The sequence below is a fragment of the Mauremys mutica genome, chromosome 1 (genome assembly GCF_020497125.1).
Source record: "Mauremys mutica isolate MM-2020 ecotype Southern chromosome 1, ASM2049712v1, whole genome shotgun sequence".
In the NCBI taxonomy this organism is placed as follows: Eukaryota; Metazoa; Chordata; order Testudines; family Geoemydidae; genus Mauremys; species Mauremys mutica.
The window spans coordinates 169,868,700-169,890,206 of NC_059072.1; the positions used below are offsets into that span (position 1 = coordinate 169,868,700).

General features: G+C 47.4%; 1 protein-coding gene across 3 annotated transcripts in view; it reads right to left on the reverse strand.

Annotated features, from left to right (window-relative positions):
- CD47 (CD47 molecule) overlaps positions 1–21,507 on the reverse strand; it is a 91,749-nt gene that overhangs the window by 49,725 nt on the left and 20,517 nt on the right. For all 3 annotated transcript variants that reach the window (XM_045001852.1, XM_045001851.1, XM_045001850.1), the window contains exon 2: positions 17,937–18,287. In XM_045001852.1, the coding sequence (XP_044857787.1) occupies positions 17,937–18,287 (351 nt within the window). The remainder of the gene's footprint in view (positions 1–17,936; positions 18,288–21,507) is intronic.

Sequence of the window (21,507 nt, forward strand, 5' to 3'; positions counted from 1 at the left end):
GACCCCAGCCCCTATCTAAGCCTCCCTTCTCCTTGTCCCCAACTGCCCCCTCCTGAGACCCCACCCAACTTCCCCCCAGGACCCCACCCCCTACATGTCCCTTGATAAACCTCCTGGACTCCCATGCCTATCCAATTGCTGCCTGTCCCCTGACTGCCCCTCTGAACCTCTGCCCCATCCAACCCCCCTGCTCCTTGTCCCTTGACTGCCCCCCGGAACCCCCTACCCCTTCTCCAACCCCCAAACCGCTTACTGTGCCACTCAGACCAGCGTGTCTGGCTCCGTGCAGCTCCAGACAGTTGCTGCCATGCTCCCCCATGAAGCCCACAGCCCTCTCCCACCCCCAGCACCTGCCTTCCAGATTTGAACACCTCAAAATTCAGGAGTGCTCAAGCTCGGTTTGGGCAGCTTTTACTTCATTTCTCCCAAATCAAATATACTGATCCACTGTAACTTGCTGTAGAAAAAGTAGGATAAAATTGAGCAAGAAATGCTTATTAGAACTGGAATTGCTATTTTCAACAGCCATTGCCTTTTTGTTTGTTTGAAAGGAAAAGACGGTTACTCACCGTAGTAACTGTTGTTCTTCGAGATGTGTTGCTCCTATCCATTCCAGTCAGGTGTGCGCGCCGCGCGTGCACGGCTCTACGGAAGATTTTTACCCTAGCAACTCCGGCGGGCCGGCTGGGCGCCCCCTGGAGTGGCGCCGCTATAGCGCAGGATATATACCCCAGCCGGCCTGTCCGCTCCTCAGTTCCTTTTTTCCACACCCGGTGCCGGGTCCGATGCCCGGTCCACAGGGTTTCCTAATGCTCGGCCGGCCACAAGCCGCTGCCGACAAGAGATCTTCTCCTAAGTGCCTCGAGGGATCTCACCTCACAGATAAGTGCCGCATTTGTGAGGCCTTTAATCCGTGAACAAAGGGGAGCGGGGCTTTCGTTTTAAACAGCTCCTGAGGGAGGCAGCTCTTGCTCAGTGATATTGCATTGGCAAATTCCCCATAGAAAGAAAGAGTGGAACAAAAGAATAATAAAGGCACCTCAACTTTTCCTCATTTATGTAGGACAGTCTTATCATATGCATCCAGATATCCTCCAATCACACAAGCTGAAAATTGTTCCACTTTACTGCAGCTCTGTAACCATATGGGAACCAATCCTGTCTGTGTTTTGTGCACATCCAAAATTCCGGCTGAATGACCCGCCCTGGGAGCGAGTTACCAGTGACCCAGGGCTGGGGCAGCAGGAGGTGTGGAGGGGGGGCACTGGTGGGGGGGAGCCCAGGGCTGGGGCAGCAGCAGGGTGGAGGGAGGGCACTGGTGGGGAGGAAAGGGGGAAGCCCAGTGCTGGGGTGGCAGGGGGTGTGTGTGGGTGGGGGGGAGAGCCCAGGACTGGGGCAGCAAGAGGGTACGGGGGGAGCCCAGGGCTGGGAAGGGGGGCAGCCAAATTCTTTTTTGCTTGGGGCAGCAAAAAACCTAGAGCCGGCCCTGCTTGCGGTGCCTAAGCTGATTGGTGTGCTCGAGGTACTCATGCTCGGAGCAGGGGTGAGCTAGGGCAGGGGTGCCTCAGGACGGAGGGTGGGGAGCTGCTGCGGGGTGGCACCTCAGGGCGGAGGGGCGTAACTGCCGCAGGGCAGGCACGCCTCAGGGCGGGGGGCGCGGGGAGGGGAGTGCAAGGTGGACGTTTCGCCTAGGACATGAAACATCCTTGCATCAGCCCTGATCATAACCAGTCCTACCTTCTTTAGAATAATGCACAGTTGTCAGTAAAACAAATGCTCTGCCACTGGCCTGCTGGGTTACCTTGGGCAAGTCAGTTCACTGCCCTGTGCCTCAGTTTCTCCATCTGTAAAAGGGGGATGATGCTAGCAACCTCTTTGTAAAGCATTTTGAGATCTACTAATAAAATGTGTTATTGAAGAGCTAGATATTATTTTATTAATATTATTTTATTTTTATTGCTGTAGTTTATTTGATGTCTCTTCACCAAAAGTGACCACATTCCGGACTATTTTTCAAGACAATTCCTTCCAAAATTATATGCCATTTCCGGTCTAAAACATGTTCTGTCCTGGGCACAGAGAGCTGCAGACTGGAGTTCTGGGACAATATCAGATTTGTGTACAGTTATATAGTATGCTGCCAATGAGAGAAAACTGTGTGCACACTCTCTTTCTGCTGCAGAGTCCAGAGGTGTACAGCTGCAACACACCCACTCATCGCTGTTGCCAAGGCAGTATATATAGCACACCCACACTCTGCTGCAAAGGCAGCATACATAGTACACCCTAAACCCTGCCGCCAATGCAACCATAGAGCACACACTCTTCTAGCTGCCAGGAAGCCTGTTCTTACCTATGGGAGAGATGCATGCTCTTAGTGTCAGGTGTTTATCTGTAAACTACAATAGTAGTCTGTGTTGCTGAATCCCAAGGATGATGCTGTGAGTACAGCTTCACTGTGCCATTAAGCTGGGTGTGGATCTGCAGCATGCACTACTGCAACTCTGCACCTGAAGTCCGCAGTACTCTGCCCCCTTTCTAAGTTCTTGGGGCTGGGTATGCAGCACCCTCCTTTTCTGTTTCCGGTGCTTGTGGTTCCTACTGAAATGATCTGCCGCTGTGCTGTCACTCCCTGCTGCAGGGCTGTCAAGCAAACTGCTTGTTGCCAACAAGACTGCCTTTTACCAAGTCCTCTTCCATCATCAAGGCACTGCATGCTAGTGTGACCACTGTCTACCCTTGCTGTCATGGGATACCATGTGCTTATGCTCATTTGGTTCCTGAGGCCCCTGGGGCACATGCAGCAGCAGTTCTCAAATGTGGAAGCAGAACTGCGCTGTCTATCATTTACATATTTAATGCGCGGTTCTGTTATAATGGATAAACATACCCATGTATGGTTGTAAAAGTGTATGTTATATACACCCTGCCTAGGAGGCACAGTAACTTTCAATAGGCTATCTAATCTAGTCTCTAGTATAGCTACCAGTAGGCACTGATCTGCAATTTCAGATTCTTATTCCGTAAAGTGAAGCTGACTGTTATATGTGGTCACATTGGAAATGGGTGGAGATAAGTGTCACAGACACACAGAACTGTCAGGGAGGCAGCTGACTGTTGTAGCTGGCAGGGAAATTCAGAAGAGTAGCATAAATAGGCTTGCATGCCTGAAGCCTCTTCAAAGGCTACCCGCAATAACAATTTGTCAGACTGACAGGGTGCGAGTGCCATTTCCTTCAGCGACAAGAGAGCAGCCAGACCTCCATCTGTACACTTGGCATCTCCACAATACATTAATCATAAACACTGTCCATTAGTATAACACTCACATTAACAGCCCCATGTCCAGAAGCCATGGCACAGCATTATAATAATAAATAACAATTTGCACTCATCTGTAAACCTCATTGTCCTTTACAAAAGTGGATATTGTTAGCTCCATTTTATTGATTGGGAATCGGAGGCACAGAGTAGTTAAATAATTTGAATAAAGATACATAATGAGCCAATAGCAGAGCTAGGAACAGAATCCAGCTTACCGGATTTCCAGTCTTCTGAGCTAACCACTGTCCAAGTCGTGGGGGTAGAGTCTAGCTATGTGACTATGAATCACAGCTCTATAGACTGTGACTTTTGTTTAGTGGAAAACTCAATCCTGCACCTTTATTATTGCTCTCAAACAAAGTATGAGAACAGACAATTTTTTCTCACTCCTGCTATAAGTGATTATAAGAAGAGTCCTGTCTTGAGCAGGAGGTGGGTAAATAGGATCAAGGTCAAGACAGAGTATTCATAAATAATTACAGTCACACCATGCTTTTCAAAAGATAAACATTGTGGAGTAGGCAATGCTAACCAGAGATATAGGTTCTGCTTGGCTCGGACTTGGCTTCTCCTGGTGAGCCCCTCTGTCTGCTAGCCATGAGCGAGGACAAAGGGATACATCTATTTCAGTTTCCTTTGACATACTTCATTAAGTTACTGATGTCTGTAAATATTCATGCAACTCTGAGCACCAACATATAAAAGGTTCCATGAGAAGATCAAGCCAGGTTCAAAATCCAACAACATTTCCAGAAGAACTTGTCAAAAATAGAAAAACAATTTGGAAAAAAAAATTAATGTTCAAAGTTGTTTCTGTTTCACAGGGATTGAAATGGAATAATGTTGGGGGTTTTTTCCAGACTTTTTTGCAAAATATTTGTTTGAAAAATCCTGAAATTTCAAAATTGTATTTCCCTCTTTTATTCCCTTTTTCTACTCAGTACAATACAATGAATAGTGTGCAGTTTTTTTATTCCATTTTTTATTGTTATCTTTCTTTCAGATACTCCTCTGGGGGGTTGTCAAGCATCTTTTTCCTTCAGTGGCGTCAGGGCACCTGGCAAACGTATTAAATTAAAAGCCCCCCATGCTGATAGGGCCACTGAATTCAATGAGAATTTTGCTATTGAGTTAATTGGATGTCTAATCAGATCCTTAATTAGCTGCTTACTTTTACATCACAGAGCAAGCTAGGGTTTGATTGAGGCTCAGGTTAAATAAAAAAGACCTCTATGTCTGCCAGGGAGAGTCTGACATCTTCTTTTTGGGTATCATGTAATCTCTGATCCAGCCTGAGAGCGTTGGAATTATGGCATTGACAAAGGCCTCAGTCAAGTAACAATAGACTAGGCTGCTTCTTGACAAGCAGTTGTGGGCTGATGGAGATAGGCCAACATTCCTTAGTCTTACTTGGGACTGGCCTCCTCTTATACACAATTCCTATGGAATTAAATAGTGATGAAACATATAAGATTCTATAAAAATTACCATATTATTATGGAAGTTTGCAATAGAAGATGATCGCCTCTCTATAGGTGTTTTGAAACATTCTATAGAATTCTGTAGCAGGGAAACAATTTTGTGCTCAGTTCTATGGCATGATTAAAAAAAAATTAACTAAGGAAGGAAGGGAAAGTTAGAATTTTCTATTACATTCCGTAGGATTATTCCATAAGGATCCCACTCCAGCCAGAGAGGCATTTTAAGATGAAACATTGGCTGCTGTCTCAGCACACCTTCAGCAGTCACTGCCTGCTGCAGTGTGTTCGCCAAGCAGCATTCACTAGTCACGCACATACTTATGCATGTTGTTACAGTATGGAGCTTACGCTCTGCACATCTTGCACTTAGCAAGTCAGCCCTCCCTGGAGGCCCTTAGCAAGCCAGCCTATTCTGCCACTACAAGTTTTACAACCTGTCTATACAAGCCCTTGGCGACGCAGCGCCATTGCCTTCTCTGTACCAATGAAATATGTAAAATGAACCAGAAAAGGAAATTTCTCTCTTTCCTCCATCATGGCCAGCTGACTGAGGGGCTCTTAGGAGAGCCACGGTATAGCAGTAGCAGAACCTATGCCTCTCTTATGTTAGAATCTCTTGTTCAGAAATGTTATCTTTCGGGAAGCCCAGTGTTGTACTAGGATTTCTCACAGAGCAGGTACTCGAAATATGCAGGCAGGACAATCTGACCTCATGAGATTGTCTTAAAAGTGTTGAGTTTAAAAATAAATAAATAAATTTGGGTTTTTTTCCTTCGCCTTCTGGTTTGAGCCTTTATGATTCACATATTCAAGCTTTTTTCCCATACCACGTGGGCTAGAACTAATGTACTAGTTTTTTCTTAATGGGAGCTGAGACCTTTGTGTAATCACATGACTCCTGGCACTGGGGTTTTAACACAAACACCAAATATCACAAGAGTGGATGACATTGGATCTCTGCTCTGAGGCACTCACAAGGGAAGGAAAGAGAAGCTGAGAACTCCTTCATTGCATCCATGGAATGTGCATTAAACGTAAAGGCAAATATTACAGATATGTGATCACTGGTAGGTGGGGGGAAGAAAAGAGTTTAGAGATGCCGGGAAAAGCACTGCAAAAAATATTTCCCATTTATCTAGCTTTAAGGGAGGGCTGGCTCCAGGGTTTTTGCTGCCCTAAGCAAAAAAACAAACAAACAAACAAAAAAAACCCAACTCAAAATGAACTGCTGCCCCTTGAAAAGTGCTGCCCCAAGCACATGCTTGGAATGCTGGTGCCTAGAGCCGGCTCTGCTTTAAGGATTGCAAACAGTTTCATAAACCATGCACATATAGCTCCACAGTAACATGGCTGCTTCAGGGAAGAAGTGTAGCAGCAACCAAACCAACAGAACAGTGTGGTGAAAAGAGAAAAATGTGGCCAAGGAGAACATAGCAAGTCCCCTACTTAGGGTGATCAGACAGCAAGTGTGAAAAATCGGGATGGGAGAGGGGTAATAGGAGCCTATATAAGAAAAAGACCAAAAAATCAGGACTGTCCCTATAAAATCGGGACATCTGGTTACCCTACCCCTACTCTTGAGAAAAATGTCAAGAGATGTTTTTTTATCCATGCAGAAAAAAGGTTTTGAAGTGGGGTATACATATACAATGTTATTCAAACATACACAACTTTTAACAAGCCTGCAACACTAACCTAAATGCTCTGAAGCAAAGACAATAGGTGCAGCTGCATTGATTTCAACTGAGTTGCTCCCTCTAACTCCATTAGGCCTGGTCTACACTAGGACTTTAATTCGAATTTAGCAGCGTTAATTCAAACTAACCGCTCAACCGTCCATACCAGGAAGCCATTTAATTCGAACTAGAGGGCTCTTTAGTTCGAATTTGGTACTCCACCCCGGCAGGTGGAGTAACGCTAAATTCGACATGGCTAGCTCGAATTAGGCTAGGTGTGGATGCAAATCGAACTTAGTAGCTCCGGGAGCTATCCCACAGTGCACCACTCTGTTGACGCTCTGGACAGCAGTCCGAGCTTGGATTCTCTGACCAGCCACACAGGAAATGACCCGGGAAAATTTGAATTCATTTTCCTGTCTGGGCACTTTGAATCTGACGTCCTGACTGGACATCGGGGCGAGCTCCGCAGCACCTGCAACGATGCAGAGCTCTCCAGCAGAGGAGTTCATGTTATCTGTGAATAGAAAGAGGTACCCAGCATAGGCTGACTGGGAACTCTTCGATCTGATCGGTGTGTGGGGCGAGGAGTCTGTGCTTTCGGAGCTGCGCTCCAAAACAGGGAATGCGAAGACCTACGAGAAGGTCTCCAAAGCCATGAGAGACAGAGGATACAGGCGGGATGCAACGCAGCGCCACGTGAAAATCAAGGACCCCAGACAAGGCTACCAAAAATTCAAAGCGGCAAACGGACGCTACGGAGCCTGCCACCACTGCCCCACCAGTGACCGTGGACTCTGACGATGGGACAGTGTCGACGGCCAGTTCCTCGGTGATGTTCGCGGACGGGGAAGATGAGGAAGGGTTTGTGGAGGACGAGGCAGGCGAGAGCGCTTACAACGCTGGTTTCCCCGACAGCCAGGATCTATTCATCATCGTCACGGAGATCCCCCAACAACCCTTCCCGGCCATTAACCCGGACCGTGAATCAGGGGAAGGAGCAGTCGGTAAGTGCTTTAACCATGTTAACTTTTATTCTTAATATAACAGGAATCTTAACTGTGTGAAAAGGAGGTCTCTCTAGATATGGGGATAGAACAGAAATCATCCTGGGAGATCTCCACGAAGCTCTCCTTGCGTTAATCGAAAAGCATCAGCAGGAGGTTCCTGGGGAGAGCTGCCTTATTGGGTGCTCCGTGGTAGCACAGTTTTCCGCGCGAGGCTTTCATGAGGAACTCAGGGAGCACTGCCTCCCCGAGCACGGCTGCATCGGGCCCTGGTTCGAGCTACCTTTCACGCAGCATGCGCTCTCTATCTCCTTCAGTGACCCTCCTCAGGGTGATCTCGCTCGGAGACTCCTGCATCTAATTAGGGTAATTACTGTAATTTTACGCCTGGTCCAAAGTATTTTTAAGAAATATACGGACAGACGGCATAGCACAGACTCAGCACGCAGCTGCGTGACGAGCGTAACGGAAAGCCAAAGAATATAATGGACGCTCATGGAGGGAGGGGGGAATGAGGACGCAAGGTATCCCACAGTTCCTGCTGTCTCCGAAAAGTATTTGCATTCTTGGATGAGCTCCAAATGCTTCTAGGGTCAAACACAGTGTCTGCGGTGGGTCAGGGCATAGTTCGGCAATTTGCGCACACACCCCACCCACCACCAGAAGTGAAAGGGAAAACAATCCTCTCTTGACTCTTTTACATGTCACCCTATCTTTACTGAATGCTGCAGATAGACGCGATGGTGCAGCACTCAACACCAACATCCTTGCTCCCCCCACGCTATGGATGGCTGATGGTACAATAAGATGGAAATCCATCCTCATCATCAGCCTATTGGCACATGGGGCAGTGCAAAAGGGCTGGTAACCATGCCGACTAGTATCAGTAAGGTCAATCAAGGGCGCCTGTCCTTAATTTTTGATGGCTGATGGTACAATATGGCTGGTAACCGTCCTCATCATTGCAACAGGGGGCTGAGCTCCATCAGCCCCCACCCTTCATTGTAAATAAAAGATTCAATTGCCCCTGGACTAGCAGAGGGATGATGGGCTCCTTCATCCACACTCCTTAATGTCCTGCCTGGACTACCATTGCAGCTGGAGGCTTCCTTCCAGTCATTTCTCACAAACAAGTCACTGTGTCTTATTCCTGCATTCTTTATTACTTCATCACACAAGTGGGGGGACAATGGTATGGTAGCCCAGGAAGGCTGGGGTAAGAACGGAATGAACAGGTGGTGTTGTTGCAGGAGCACCCCCTGTGAATAGAATACAGCTCATAATTTATGCAGGATCAGACACAGAGCAGCTGTGCTCTCAGGTTCTATGATACAGTGGTTCTCTAGTACACTTGCCCATAATCTAGGCAGGACTGATTCTATTTTTAGATACCAAAAAGGAGGGATTGACTCAGGGAGTCATTCCCAATTTTTGCTTTTGCGCCCCTGGCTGGTCGGCCAGGGGCACTTATGACAGCACCAAATGGGGCAGTGCAAAAGGACAGGTAACCATGCCCATCTTATTACCATCTTATTACCAATTTATGGTATGGTTGATGGTACAATATGGCTGGTAACCATCTCTGCTGTCATGCAAAAGCAAAAGCATGCTGCTGTGTAGCGCTGCTGGCCCGCCTCTGTCAGCGGCATCTAGTACACATACGGTGACATACACAAAAGGCAAAACAGTGTCCATGGTTGCCACGCTATGGCGTATGCCAGGGCAATTCTGGGAAAACGGGCTTGAAATGATTGTCTGCCGTTGCTTTCCCGGAGGAAGGAATGACTGGCGACATTTACCCAGAATCCACCGCGAAAATGATTTGTGCCCCAGCAGGCACAGGGGTCTCAACCCAGAATTCACAGAGACAGCCTAGACTCAGTTAATTGTTCGCAAAATTGTATCTTTGCAAGGAATTCACTCCCTGTTTCCCATCTCACAGCTTCCACTGTCTCCAGACCTGCCACAGCATCCCCCTCGCAGAGGCTGGCAAAGATTAGGCGGCGAAAGAAAAAGACAAGGGACAAGATGTTCGAGGAACGTATGGGCTGCTACCTAGCAGAGGCGGACCAGCAGAGCCAGTGGAGGGAGACCGTCTCTCTGTGCCAGCGCTCACACAGCGAACGGGAGGAGAGGTGGCGTGAGGAAGACAAGCAGGCGACTGAAACAATGCTTGGACTAGTGAGGGAGCAAACGGACATGCTCAGGCGCCTTGTGGATGTTCTGCAGGACCGCAGGAGGACAGAGCCCCCCTGCAGTGTATCTGCAACCGCACTCCCCCGCCACAAAGTCCCATCCCCCCCTCACCGAAAATAATCAGGAGGAGGGGCGGCCGGGGACGTGAATACTGTCAATGCACCACAGCACAGTGCTCAAGTACCCAAAAGCTCTCATACCCTATATTTGCCGAAGTCCTTCACTTCCAGACTCACAGTAGTCCCAATCCCAGTCCCATCCCCTAACTGTCTACTTAATTAATAAAAATGCTTTGCTGTTAATTACTGTTTCCGTTATGTTTTTTCAAAGAAGACTGTGTTCGAATGGGGGGCGTGGGGAAGGGGGTGGTTAATTGCATAGGACAGTCACTTTTCCCAGGGTACAGACACGGGGGCAGGATCAGCAGCGGGTCACACACACGGTGCAGTCAGTAGGCAACCTGGTCGGTTTTTGGAGGTGGTTTCCAGGATCTGTGTGGGCGGGGGAGATGTGACTTTGCATCGGGGGAGGGCGGTTACAGATCTTATACAGCGGTCCTTGTCCTGGACCGCTGAGTCACGCAGCTGAGGAATCTGTATCCGTCCTCCTCCACCACAAGGTCACATATCCGCCCGCACACAGAATTCCATAAAGAGGGATGGCAGGCTCCGTTGAAAGAAGCATTCCGGCACTGCGGACCGCTCTAGGAGCAGGAGCCTGTCATTCCTTGAGTTTAGAGGCGGTCTTTACATCACCGCACACCCTACCCAGCACAGCCTGCGTCCCAGTTTCAACCCTTTCACGAAAAGTCATGAATAAAGAAACCTTTGTTAAGTAATAATGGGACATGTATTTTATTTTTACACGTGTGCTGGAAGTGGGGGTAACGGGGTGAACGGGGTATGTAACCGAAGAGGAGAGTCAACAGTCAGTGGGTAAAGAAACAGGGGCAGGTTCAGCTTCTCTGTAAAGAAAGTGAACAGTCACAGGTCACGCTGCTCGCTGCTCGCTGGTATTTGAAGAGTTCCTTGTCGCTGTCCCAGGCGCCTGTATAGGGCTTCATGAGCAAGTGCATTAGCGGGCAGGCTGGGTCCCCGAGGATGACTATAGGCATCTGCACATCCACAACAGTTATTTCGTGGTCCGGGAAGAAACTACCTTCCTGCAGGCGTCTGAGCAGCCCACAGTTCCTGAAAAAACACGCATCATGAACCTTGCCCGGCCACCCGACGTTGATGTTTGTAAAACGTCCCCTATGGTCCCCCAGTGCTTGCAGCACCATTGAAAAGTAGCCCAATTTCTCAGCAGCTGACTGTGGAAGACGTGGACGATAAAGTGCGAGGAGGAGAAAACGGCGATGATCGCAGCGGGCTCCGTGCTTGCAGTGCTGTGGCGTCCGCGCTGTCACTGACCAGAAAAGTGCACAAACAGATTGCCCGCAGGCGCTTTCAAGGAGAGAGGGCGTGATTGACGGTTCAATGATGACAGTTACCCAAAATCACCCTCGACACATTTCTCCCCCCAGCAGGCATTGGGGGCTCTACCCAGCATTCCAATGGGCAGCGGGGACTGCGGGAACTGTGGGATAGCTTCCCACAGTGCACCGCTTCCAAAGTCGACGCTGGCCCCGTGAATGTGGACTCAGAAATTCGAATTAGTGTATTTAGTATGGATACACAAATTCGACTTCATAAGGTCGAATCCACAAATTCGAACTAAGTTGATTCGAAATAGTCTTGTAGTGTAGACAAGGCCTTAGTGAATTTGGCCCAGTGCATTAGCTTAATTGGCTGCCTGTCTTGATCTTTGAATGAGATTTTGGCTTATTCCAGCTTGATTTTTTCAAGGAATGTCTTTCTTGTCTCCAAAGAGCTTTTACTGGTTAAGTTTCCCCCTCTGGTTAATAAAAAAAACTAGACTGATCTCTTTTGGCAGCTGTGAATAGGTTGCATATTGTGTGTGTTTTGCTGGTTAGCTTGCTTGAAAGTGATTTTATTTCCCTTCCAACTACTTTTAGAACAATTTCCACACACAAGTATGCATCTCATTCTTACACATCTGTGCAGTGGTATTCATACCATTTTGTGCATAATCATCAATAATAATTATAGCTGGTTGAACAGTAAAGTTGATTGAAGAATATACTCACAACTAAAGGCATCATGGTTTACTATGATTTTTGTTAGTTATAATATTCATGGTCTCTTTCTTATCCTGTCCAGTGTGTTGAAAACTGTATTGACATTGTAAGCTATCACTTTAAATACCCAGAGGGATTTCCTAGTCCTGCTTGCAGGCTAGGGGCTCTGCAGGGATGTGTGCAATCTGGGCCTAACACTGCAGCGGTAGTCAGTCTGCAGACAGCAAGTTTAGAATAAGGTGGCGTGAGTTGTGCCACTCTGTTTTTTAGGGCCTGATTTCTTTCTCTTCCTCTCTATTTTTGGGTTCTTTTGTATTATTATTCTGAAGTCTAAGAACTAGTGTTATATTGCAACCTTCTAGTAAGAGTATGGTTTTATCTAACTCCTCAGTTAGATAAAACCGCTTTTATCTAAACGGCAGCGCTTTGAAGCGCTAAGTGTGGTCAAAGCGCCAGCGCTGTCCGTACTCCACCTCCCTGTGGGGAATAACGTACAGCACTGGGAGCCGTGCTCCCAGCGCTGGGGCTTTGACCACACTGGCGCTTTGCAATGCCGCAATTTGCAGCGCTGGAGAGGGTGTGTTTTCACACCCTACTGCAGCGCTGCAAATTTGCAAGTGTAGCCAAGGCCTCAGAGCCAAATTCAGGTGTTCTGTATAGAGGTGCAGTTCCCACTGTAGATAATGGGAGTGTCACAAAATTATGCCATAGATGAATTTGATTATTACATTATTATTAGTCCAAAAATCATCCCAGAAGTGCATTATTCACCATTAGCTATTCTGCTGTTTTAAAAGCTTCATTACCCAATCAGGGAGCATCACAACTTTATATGTGACTTAAATAGCTAGCCCCACTTCCCCAATAATAAAAGTTGAAGTGAATAGTTCATGAACAACTCATAGACTGAACATTATATGTCCAGCTATTTAGCAAATACTTAGAAGTAAGGTGTATATTTGAAAATGTTCAGGATCAATTTGCAAAAAATTCACAAACAAAAAGGGATGGGGTAGGTGGGTGGGCTCATGCCCCCATCCTTCAAACACACATGCTGAACTTTATTCACAGAATGGCCATATTGGGTCTGATCAGTGGTTAATCTAGCCCAGTATTCTCTCTTCTGACAGTGGCCAATGAAAGATGCTTCAAAGGAAATGAACAGAACAGGGCAATCATCAAGTGATCCATCCCCTATCATCCAGTCCTAGCATCCGGCCATCAGAGGCTTATGGACACCCAGAGCATGGGCTTGCATTCCCAACTATCTTGACTGTTATATCCTTGGGGCAGCCGGTGTAGGAAGCAATCACTTGAGGCCAGAGAGCAGGCAGCTAACCAAAACCTCCATTTTATTTACATATATACAGAGAGCTCCTCAGCCGGTTGAAATCGGTTGAGCTAACCCATAATAATCTAACTCAGTTGCCATAGCAACAAAACCATGACAACCAAATACACAACATTGACTAATAGCCATTGATGGATCTATCCTCCAAGAACTTATCTAATTCTTTTTAAATTCCATTTATAGTTTGGGCCTTCACGACATCCCTTGGTAACGAGTTCCACAGGTTGACTTTGTGTTGTGTGAAGAAGTACTTTCTTTTGTTTGTTTGAAACCTGCTGCCTATTCATTTCATTGGATGACCCCTGGTTCTTGTGTTATGTGAAGGGGTAAATAACACTTCTATATTCACTTTCTCCATTCCTGTCATGGTATTATAGACTTCTATCACCCCTGCCCTGCCTCAGGTGTCTCTTTTCCAAGGTGAATAGTCCCAGTCTTTTTAATCTCTCCTTATATGGAAGCTGTTCCACACCTTTAATAATTTTTGTTGCCCTTCTCTGTATCTTTCCCATTTCTAATATATCTTTTCTGAGATGGGGTGGCCAGAACTGAACACAGAATTCAAGGTGTGAAAATACCATGGATTTATATAGTGGCATTATGATATTTACTGTCTTATTATCTATCCTTTTCCTAATGGTTCCTAATATTCTGTTAGCTTTTTGACTGCTGAGGCACTTTGAGCAAATATTTTCAGAGAACTATCCACAATGACTCCAAGATGTTTCTTCAGTGGTAACAGCTAATTTAGATCCCATCATTTTGTATTCAGTTTGGATTATGTTTTTCAGTGTGCGTTATTTTGCATTTATCAACTTTGAATTTCATCTGCCATTTCATTGCCTAGTCACCCAGTTTTGTGAGATCCCTTTGTAATTATTTGCCATCTGCTTTGGACTTAACTATCTTGAGTAATTTTGTATCACTGCAATCTTTGCCACCTTCCCTCTTTTTCCAGATCATTTATGAATATGTTGAACAGCACTAGTCCCAGTACAGAGCCCTGGGGGACACCACTATTTACCCCTCTCCATTCACAACACAAAGTCTAAGAACTAGTGTTATATTGCAACCTTCTAGTAAGAGTATGGTTTTATCTAACTCCTCAGTGTAACACAAAACACAGAGCCAAAAGAAAGTGGTCAGTGAATATAACTGGGCACCAGACTCAGGTATCCACAAACATTTCCAGACACATAAAACATATCAGCAAACCCATGTACCGGGATTTATTTATTCAGTCATTCTATCTGTACTGCATGAGAGAGTATTACACTACTCTACCAAGAAGGCAGTGTGATCCAAAGGTCAGGGCACTGGACTAGGAATCAGAGACATTGTTCCTGTCTCTGAATTCCTGTGTGACCTTGGGCAAGTCACTTCACCTCTCTCTTGAACAATTTCCACCACTGTAAAATGAGGCTAAGTACACTTTTCTATATAAAGTGTTTTGAGATCTACCAACTGAAAGCACTATATAAGAGCTAAGATATCACTGTTGAGAATATAATTTTACAACTCAGTGATGCTAAAGTGAAGACTGGGATGGGATTTCCACTATAAACCCTTTTACAGTCACTTTTGTTAGATTTGTACATTGTGTCATTACTATATTTTTACCCTAAAAGTATCTTTGAAAATTAAATAAAAGCATAAAAACTTTAAAAAAAATATGCCAAGTAGTACATTACAAGAATCGTAATGTTACTTTGGGAACCCGAGTTGCCTGTCTTATCTGCAATTTAAAATCTCAGACTTAACTTTGTATTTACATTTTCTCATATATATTGTCAAATCCAGTCATCACTTTGCCACCACAATATTCTCCATTAACCAAGATTTTCCAATGAACACTTTGTCTCTCTTGGCTAGTGGTTCTCAATCCGTGGGCTACTTGTGGCCCAATCAGCACACAGCTGCAGCCCATGTGACATCCTTAAGGCCATACAGGTAGTATATATAGTGTGGTTTCAGCCCACATAACACATCTAGAGAGCTGCATATGCGGCCCACAATAGTAAACAGGTTGAGAACCACCGCTTTAGGCATTTCTGCTGCCTAGTGGAAAATGAAATCATGAAATCAAGTCCAGTTCCTGTTCCCAATACCCAGTCTTTATGCTTCTTTCAAAGCCATGCTGCTAAACAAAGAAAAATGTAAGACCACTAACCAAATTCAATGTTTGGTTATCAATGTTTCACACAGGAAGATAAGAGTTCTATAGCAGCGATCCTCTACCTTTTCTGTCCCACAGACAGCTCACCATGGTATAAACACATGCACTCAGCTGTCTACATAATAACCATCCCAGTCACACACTCTCCTTGCTCAACACCCCAGGAAGTGACGGGATTTTCTTCAGGAAGGCAGAGGTACTGTCCCTCCCATCTGAGGTTAGTGCAGCCTCTTCCCAGCCCCTTCCCTCTCCCTTCTCCTTATTCAGCATTAACGTCACTCCCAAATTAGCCAAATTAATTGTGTTGTTATTCCAGTTACGACAATGAATGACCTGACATCAAAAACCATTTTGAATTTGTTGCAAGGACATCAATTATTTCGTTCCCCTGCGTGCCTGGGAGCACCAGGTTTTGCGCTGGAAACGGCCTCTGCTCCATTAGTGGTATTTCAAAGCCCCAGTCAGGAGACTGGAGTATTTCATTTCATGCCATGGCAATTACCAGGGTGGCTGTTGTTAACCCCTGCAGCCTCTGATAGGCTAAGGCTGCTCTTTTGTTTGGGACTGGGTTGGTACGCACCTTGCATGTGTGTGGATTAACTTGTCTGGGGATACTTGTTTAATCAGGGATGTTCTCAAGCTGGGGCTTCCTTTGACTTGCAACATTGATTTCCCCTCACTCCCCCTCCCCAGCCACTACTGAGCCACTGGGGATTCCCTCCCTGCTGGATGCGGCTGGGGAGCTGAGGGGGATTCACACCCCCGCTCGCAGCAGCTGGGGAGCCCGCAGGGACTGGGGAGCCGCAGGAGAGTCCCCCCAGATGTAGTGTCTTCTGGCTGGGTGTGGCAACGGAGCACCCCTCGGCTGTTGTTGGAACTTGTTCTGTGCTGAAGCAGTAGTGCTGCATTCCTACCCAGGTTAGGAAGTGGGTGATGGGCAGTTTTCTGCTGACTCCTTTTCAGGATCAGAGGAGGGCGCCTAGCAGCAATTCAAAGCAGTAAGCCCAGCCCTCTCAGCACCTCCCTGTCCCATTAAGCATCTTTCAAGGGTAAGAAGAAGGCAACAACGCTCGCTGAGAAGCAACCACCAAATCAGTGCTGCAGCTACCCCAGCAGCATTGCAGCCTGTGGTTTGGGCAGAGATGCATCTCAGCTGTACTGTGAGTTCAGCGGGAGCATCTGGCGTCTGGGCTGTCCTGTCCCAGCAGCGTTCACTTTGTTAAAGTGTCGTCTCCTGCTGGAAAACAACCAACTCCTTGGCTGAGAGCGCGATCGGGTGGGATGTACTCCCCTAGCAGGCTGCGATGCTGAAGGAGGTGGCGGGACAAGATGGGGGACTGAGACTGGGATCGATGCCCAGAGGCTCCAGGATCGACCGGTTGGTGACCACTGGTGACAAACTGTGGGCTGCAACCCAGTACTGGGTTGCGGAATGTAAGGCCCTGGGTCATGGCGGCTTTGGTCAGCACCACCGACTGGGCTGCTAAAAGTCCCGTCAGCAGTGCTACCCGGCTACGGCAGGCTAATCTCCACCTGTTCTGACACTGCGCTGTGCCCGGAAGCGGCCAGTAGCAGGTCCAGCTCCTAGGCACGGGGGGAGGGAGGGGGAATTGGGTTTCAGGCACTACCCCCGCCCTGAGCACTGGAGCTGGAGTGGCAGGTGCCTGTGGGCAAGAGCCGTGTGGAGCCACTTGCGCACCTCTGCCTAGGTGCTGCTGGTGGCTTCCAAGATGCAGCGCGGTCCGCAGTGCCAGGACAGGCAGGAAGCCTGCCTTAGCACACCCCCCCACTGCGCCGCTGACTGGGAGCTGCCCGAGGTAAGCCTGTGCCCCAACCCTGCGCCAGAATCCTCTGCCCCAGCTATGAGCCGCCTCCCCAACCCCTCATCCCCGGTCCCACCCGAGCCTGCATCCCCACCCCAGAGCCCTGATCCTCTCCCATACCCCAACCCCCTGACCTACTCCGGAGCCCCCTCCCACACCCTGAACCCCTCATTCCCATCCCAACTATGCAGCCCTTACCCTCGCACCCCAACCCTCTGGCCCAGCCCTGAGCCCCTCCCAAACCCCTCATCCCAGCTCCATTGGGTCACAGGCATCAACAATTTTCTTCAACTGGGTTGCCAAAAAAAAAGTTTGAAAACCACTGGTCTAGATATATAGTTGGTCCTGCCTCAGCTCAGGGGCTCAAGGGGGATCTGTGGACCACATGACCTCTCGAGTTCCCTTCCAGCTCTGTGTTTCTATTATCTAGAGAGTGGATCAGAATATACATAAACTAAAATGAGTGTGGCACAAATACCATATAGTCAGTAAAAGCTAAATCAGGTGGAAAAGCCTCACCATCCCTAAAAGTTAACAGACACAATGCCAGCCTGCAGGCCTAACTCTTACTCATACAATATTCCCCTGGATTTTGATATAAACTTTGCTCACAAGGACTGCTCAGGTGAGTAAAGACTGGGCTTTATGTTCTAGATATTTTTCATGGTTCATTTTCACATTTGTTATTTTGTGTCCTTTCCCTCAAGGCCTGGTTTGTTTCATTTCATAGCAGGCTTGCAAAATCACACAACATCAACTTACCTCTACGGGATACAAGTTCAATTACAGTTTCTCCTTCCCTATTCGATTCTGTCACTTCACAACTGTAGTTTCCTGGAACTGCTTGCGTATTTGAGATTGACAATGAGGCAACGCCAAACTTTAAATTTTGTAGAGATGCTAACCTAGCAGATGAAAAATTCTTATTTATGTGGTTCTTTTCTGTGCTTCCATCAAAACTGAAAAATTCTTTTTTTTCTAGTTTCCATTTAACAAACATGACTCTAATATTGTTCAGTGCTAAATTAGTCACTATGCAAGGTAGGATGACTGTTTTATTCCAAATGGTTTTTTCAACAGACTTGATTACATGGAACTGCAACTGGGCAGAACCTGGAAGAAAAAAAAAAAGTTTGATTAGACAGTGTTCCAAAATTAATTTACCCAACACCTGAGCAACAAGAAAGCTACTGAAATACTGAAAAGTTTAATGGATGGCCAGACATGATCACACACTTGAAACAAGCACAGATTAATGTTCTTCATAAGGGACAAAAGAGGGAAAACAAGAGATAAGAAGACAAGAAGAAAAACTTTGAGAAAGAGGAAGGATGGATGGATTTAAAAAAAATATTCCCCAAGAAGGCTATGCTTGGAAAGAGAGAGGAAGAGGCAAGATGAGATTACAGCCTTTTTAAGACATATTTACTGCTTCTTGATTCTTATATGATGTTTAGGTACCACCACAACTGGTGTCTTAGAAGTACCTAACATTCATAAGTAAATATTAGATTCATAGACCACAGAATCTCACCCACCCACTCCTGTAACAACCCCCTAACCTATGTCTGAGTTATTGAAGTCCTCAAATCGTGGTTTGAAGACCTCAAGCTGCAGAGAATCCTCCAGCAAGTGAGCCGTGCCCCATGCTGCAGAGAAAGGCGAAAAACCTACAGGGCCTCTGCCAATCTGCCCTGGAGGAAAATTCCTTCCCGACCCCAAATATGGCAATCAGTTAAACCCTGAGCATGTGGGCAAGACTCACCAGCCAGCACCCAGGAAAGAATTCTCTGTAGTAACTCAGATCCCAACATTCTCAGTGCTGCACCTAACCAGACAATTCTTCTGGGATATTTTCTGGGTCTAGGGCCATATGGAGAAAACATCTGCACTAAGGCCCAATTTCAGCAAAACACATGTTTAACTAAGTACATGAGTAGCCCCACTAAAGCTCGACTGTGACCTAAGGCATATATGTGCACGCCTGTACAATCAGTTACTGTTGAGGGAATTCTGGACGCAGAATTTTTATTTTTTTGGCACAATATTTTAAAATTCTGCAAATTGTATTTGTTAATAAATAAATGTGGAGACTCCAGCATGGCAGTGGGGAGCACACATGGAGGTAGGAGACCACACTGCAGCATCCCTCCCCTGGGACAGCAACTTGGCGGTGAGGCTTCACCTGACCCTGACACAGTGCAAAAGCCGGGTCTGAGCCACAAACACCCCAGAGCCCTGCCTCACTGTGCCAGGCACATCAGGTGTGGGCAGGCAGGCTCAACTCAGCAGTATCCAAGCGCAGAGGGCCTTAGTGGGGGGGATCCAGGCGTCGGGCAAGCTGGGTGCAGACAGCTCAGTAGATCTGGATGCAGGGAGCTCCAAGTGCAATAGGACTTTACAGGGGGGGATACAGGTGAATGTGGTTGGGGCTCAGTGGGGGGGGGGTCTGGGTGTGGGGTGGATAGGGCTCAGCAGGGGGATCCGGGTGCAGCTAGTTGGGGCTTGTTGGGGTGAGGGTCTGGGGGGCTCATCGGGATGGTCCAGGTGAAGGGCAGGTGGGGTCAGTTGGGGTGGGGGTTCAATGGGCTGGTTAACAAGGGAGCCGCAGCTGCAACTGCTGCCAAGGGGACGCCAGATGCTGGGCTCCTGCTTCCTCTATCCCCTTCTCTTCCCCATCTCACCCCCACTACCTAATGCCCCTTGCCCCCTTCCCATTCCTCTCCCCACTCTCCCCTACCTCTATCCCCCTCCCCTCACACCCACATCCACCTCCCCCGCCCTGTCCCATCCCCTTCTTTCCCCACTGCCTCTTCCCCCCACCCCACCCGCCTTCCCCCATTTCCCACCCCCCGTCACCCTTCCTGCCCTACCCCACTGCAGGCACTCACTGGTGTAGAGAAAACAGGATGGTTCCCAGTACACAGAAGGGGAACATGACCAGCACTAGGACTCAGGAGGTGGTGTTTGACCAGCACTCTCCTTCAGCCGGGCAGTTTTGCGCTTGCAGAAATTTGGGGGGAGATGGAGCGCAGTGGCAGGTGACTTGTGTGCACCCCCCACCTTGCCTCTGTTTGGGGGGGGGACAATGCCCTCCCAAACTATGCCCATGGGCATCACCAGCCCCTCCGCACGTGGCTTCCCTGTCACTTTCTATAGGGAGGCAAAGAAATCTGCAGGAGGGACATGTTTTCCATGTGCACGCAGTGGCACAGAATTCCCCCAGGAGTAATCAGTAAGCGACAAGCTCTTCTTCTGCAGAATTTTCTTTGCAGCTGAAAGGGGGCTTAGGAGGGAAACAAACACCACTGTTGTTTCTGCTTCCATGTTCTGCAGAGAAGGATGGAAGGAATGAGTGATGGCTTATATAAAAATTATGTTTGTTATTGTACCTCTTGTACTTTGAAGGTGGAGCCAAATCCCCTGAGGGTTAGAACTTATTTTGCAAATTATGTCCTACTTTTGCAAAGAGGGGTTGCACACCCAAAAATATGTAGATTAAATAAGAGCCTATCTTCTAATTTATTTAGCTGTATATGGTCAGTAGGACAGATAATTCAGAAATTTCAGGTGGTATTTTGCTACACTATGAACCAAAATTTATCAGAATTTTTAAAAACAAAAGGCCAAATTCTCTCTACATATCCATCTAAAGGTTATCTATAGCACTTATTGCCATAGTATCTAGACACTTCCCAGGTAAATGAGATCTGCATAGCAATGACCCTTGTGGACTTCATGAATATTCCGCTCTTCTCTTCTACTAAGGCTACACATTTTGTTTCCTGTGCTCAAATGCAAGTTAGTTGCTCAACAGTATGAACATATCCAAGGGCGGACTTTGACCCAAAGAGCTACACGGTCTAAGAATCATGACATGTGCTATCATTCTGATTACTACTGTTCTTTTTACCCTCTACTTCAATTCTTACCCCCATCATTATCTCAGGAAACATTAGTTAACACTAATGCTGCAACCTATCTAAAGCAGTGGTCCCTCAACCTTTCCCCTCGTGCCTCCCTTTATCCCTGTCTGCCTCCCCCTTCCTCCAGCCACCGTTGGGAGGCAGGGCTGGGAGCGGGGCCACAGTCAGGGCTAGGGCCACAGCTGGGCCATGGCTGGGGCCGGGGCCACAGCTGGGAACAGGGACATGGTCAGGGCCTGGAGCCGAGGTTGGAGCTGCAGCCAGGCCAGGCCAGAAGCCAGGGGCTGAGGCCTCAGCTGGGGGCAGATCTGGGGCTGGGAGCAGAGCCATGGCTGGGCCAGCAGTCCGGGACGTAGCTGGGGGTGGGGCCTTCCCCACCCCCCATGGGAACATGCCCGGCCCTGTTG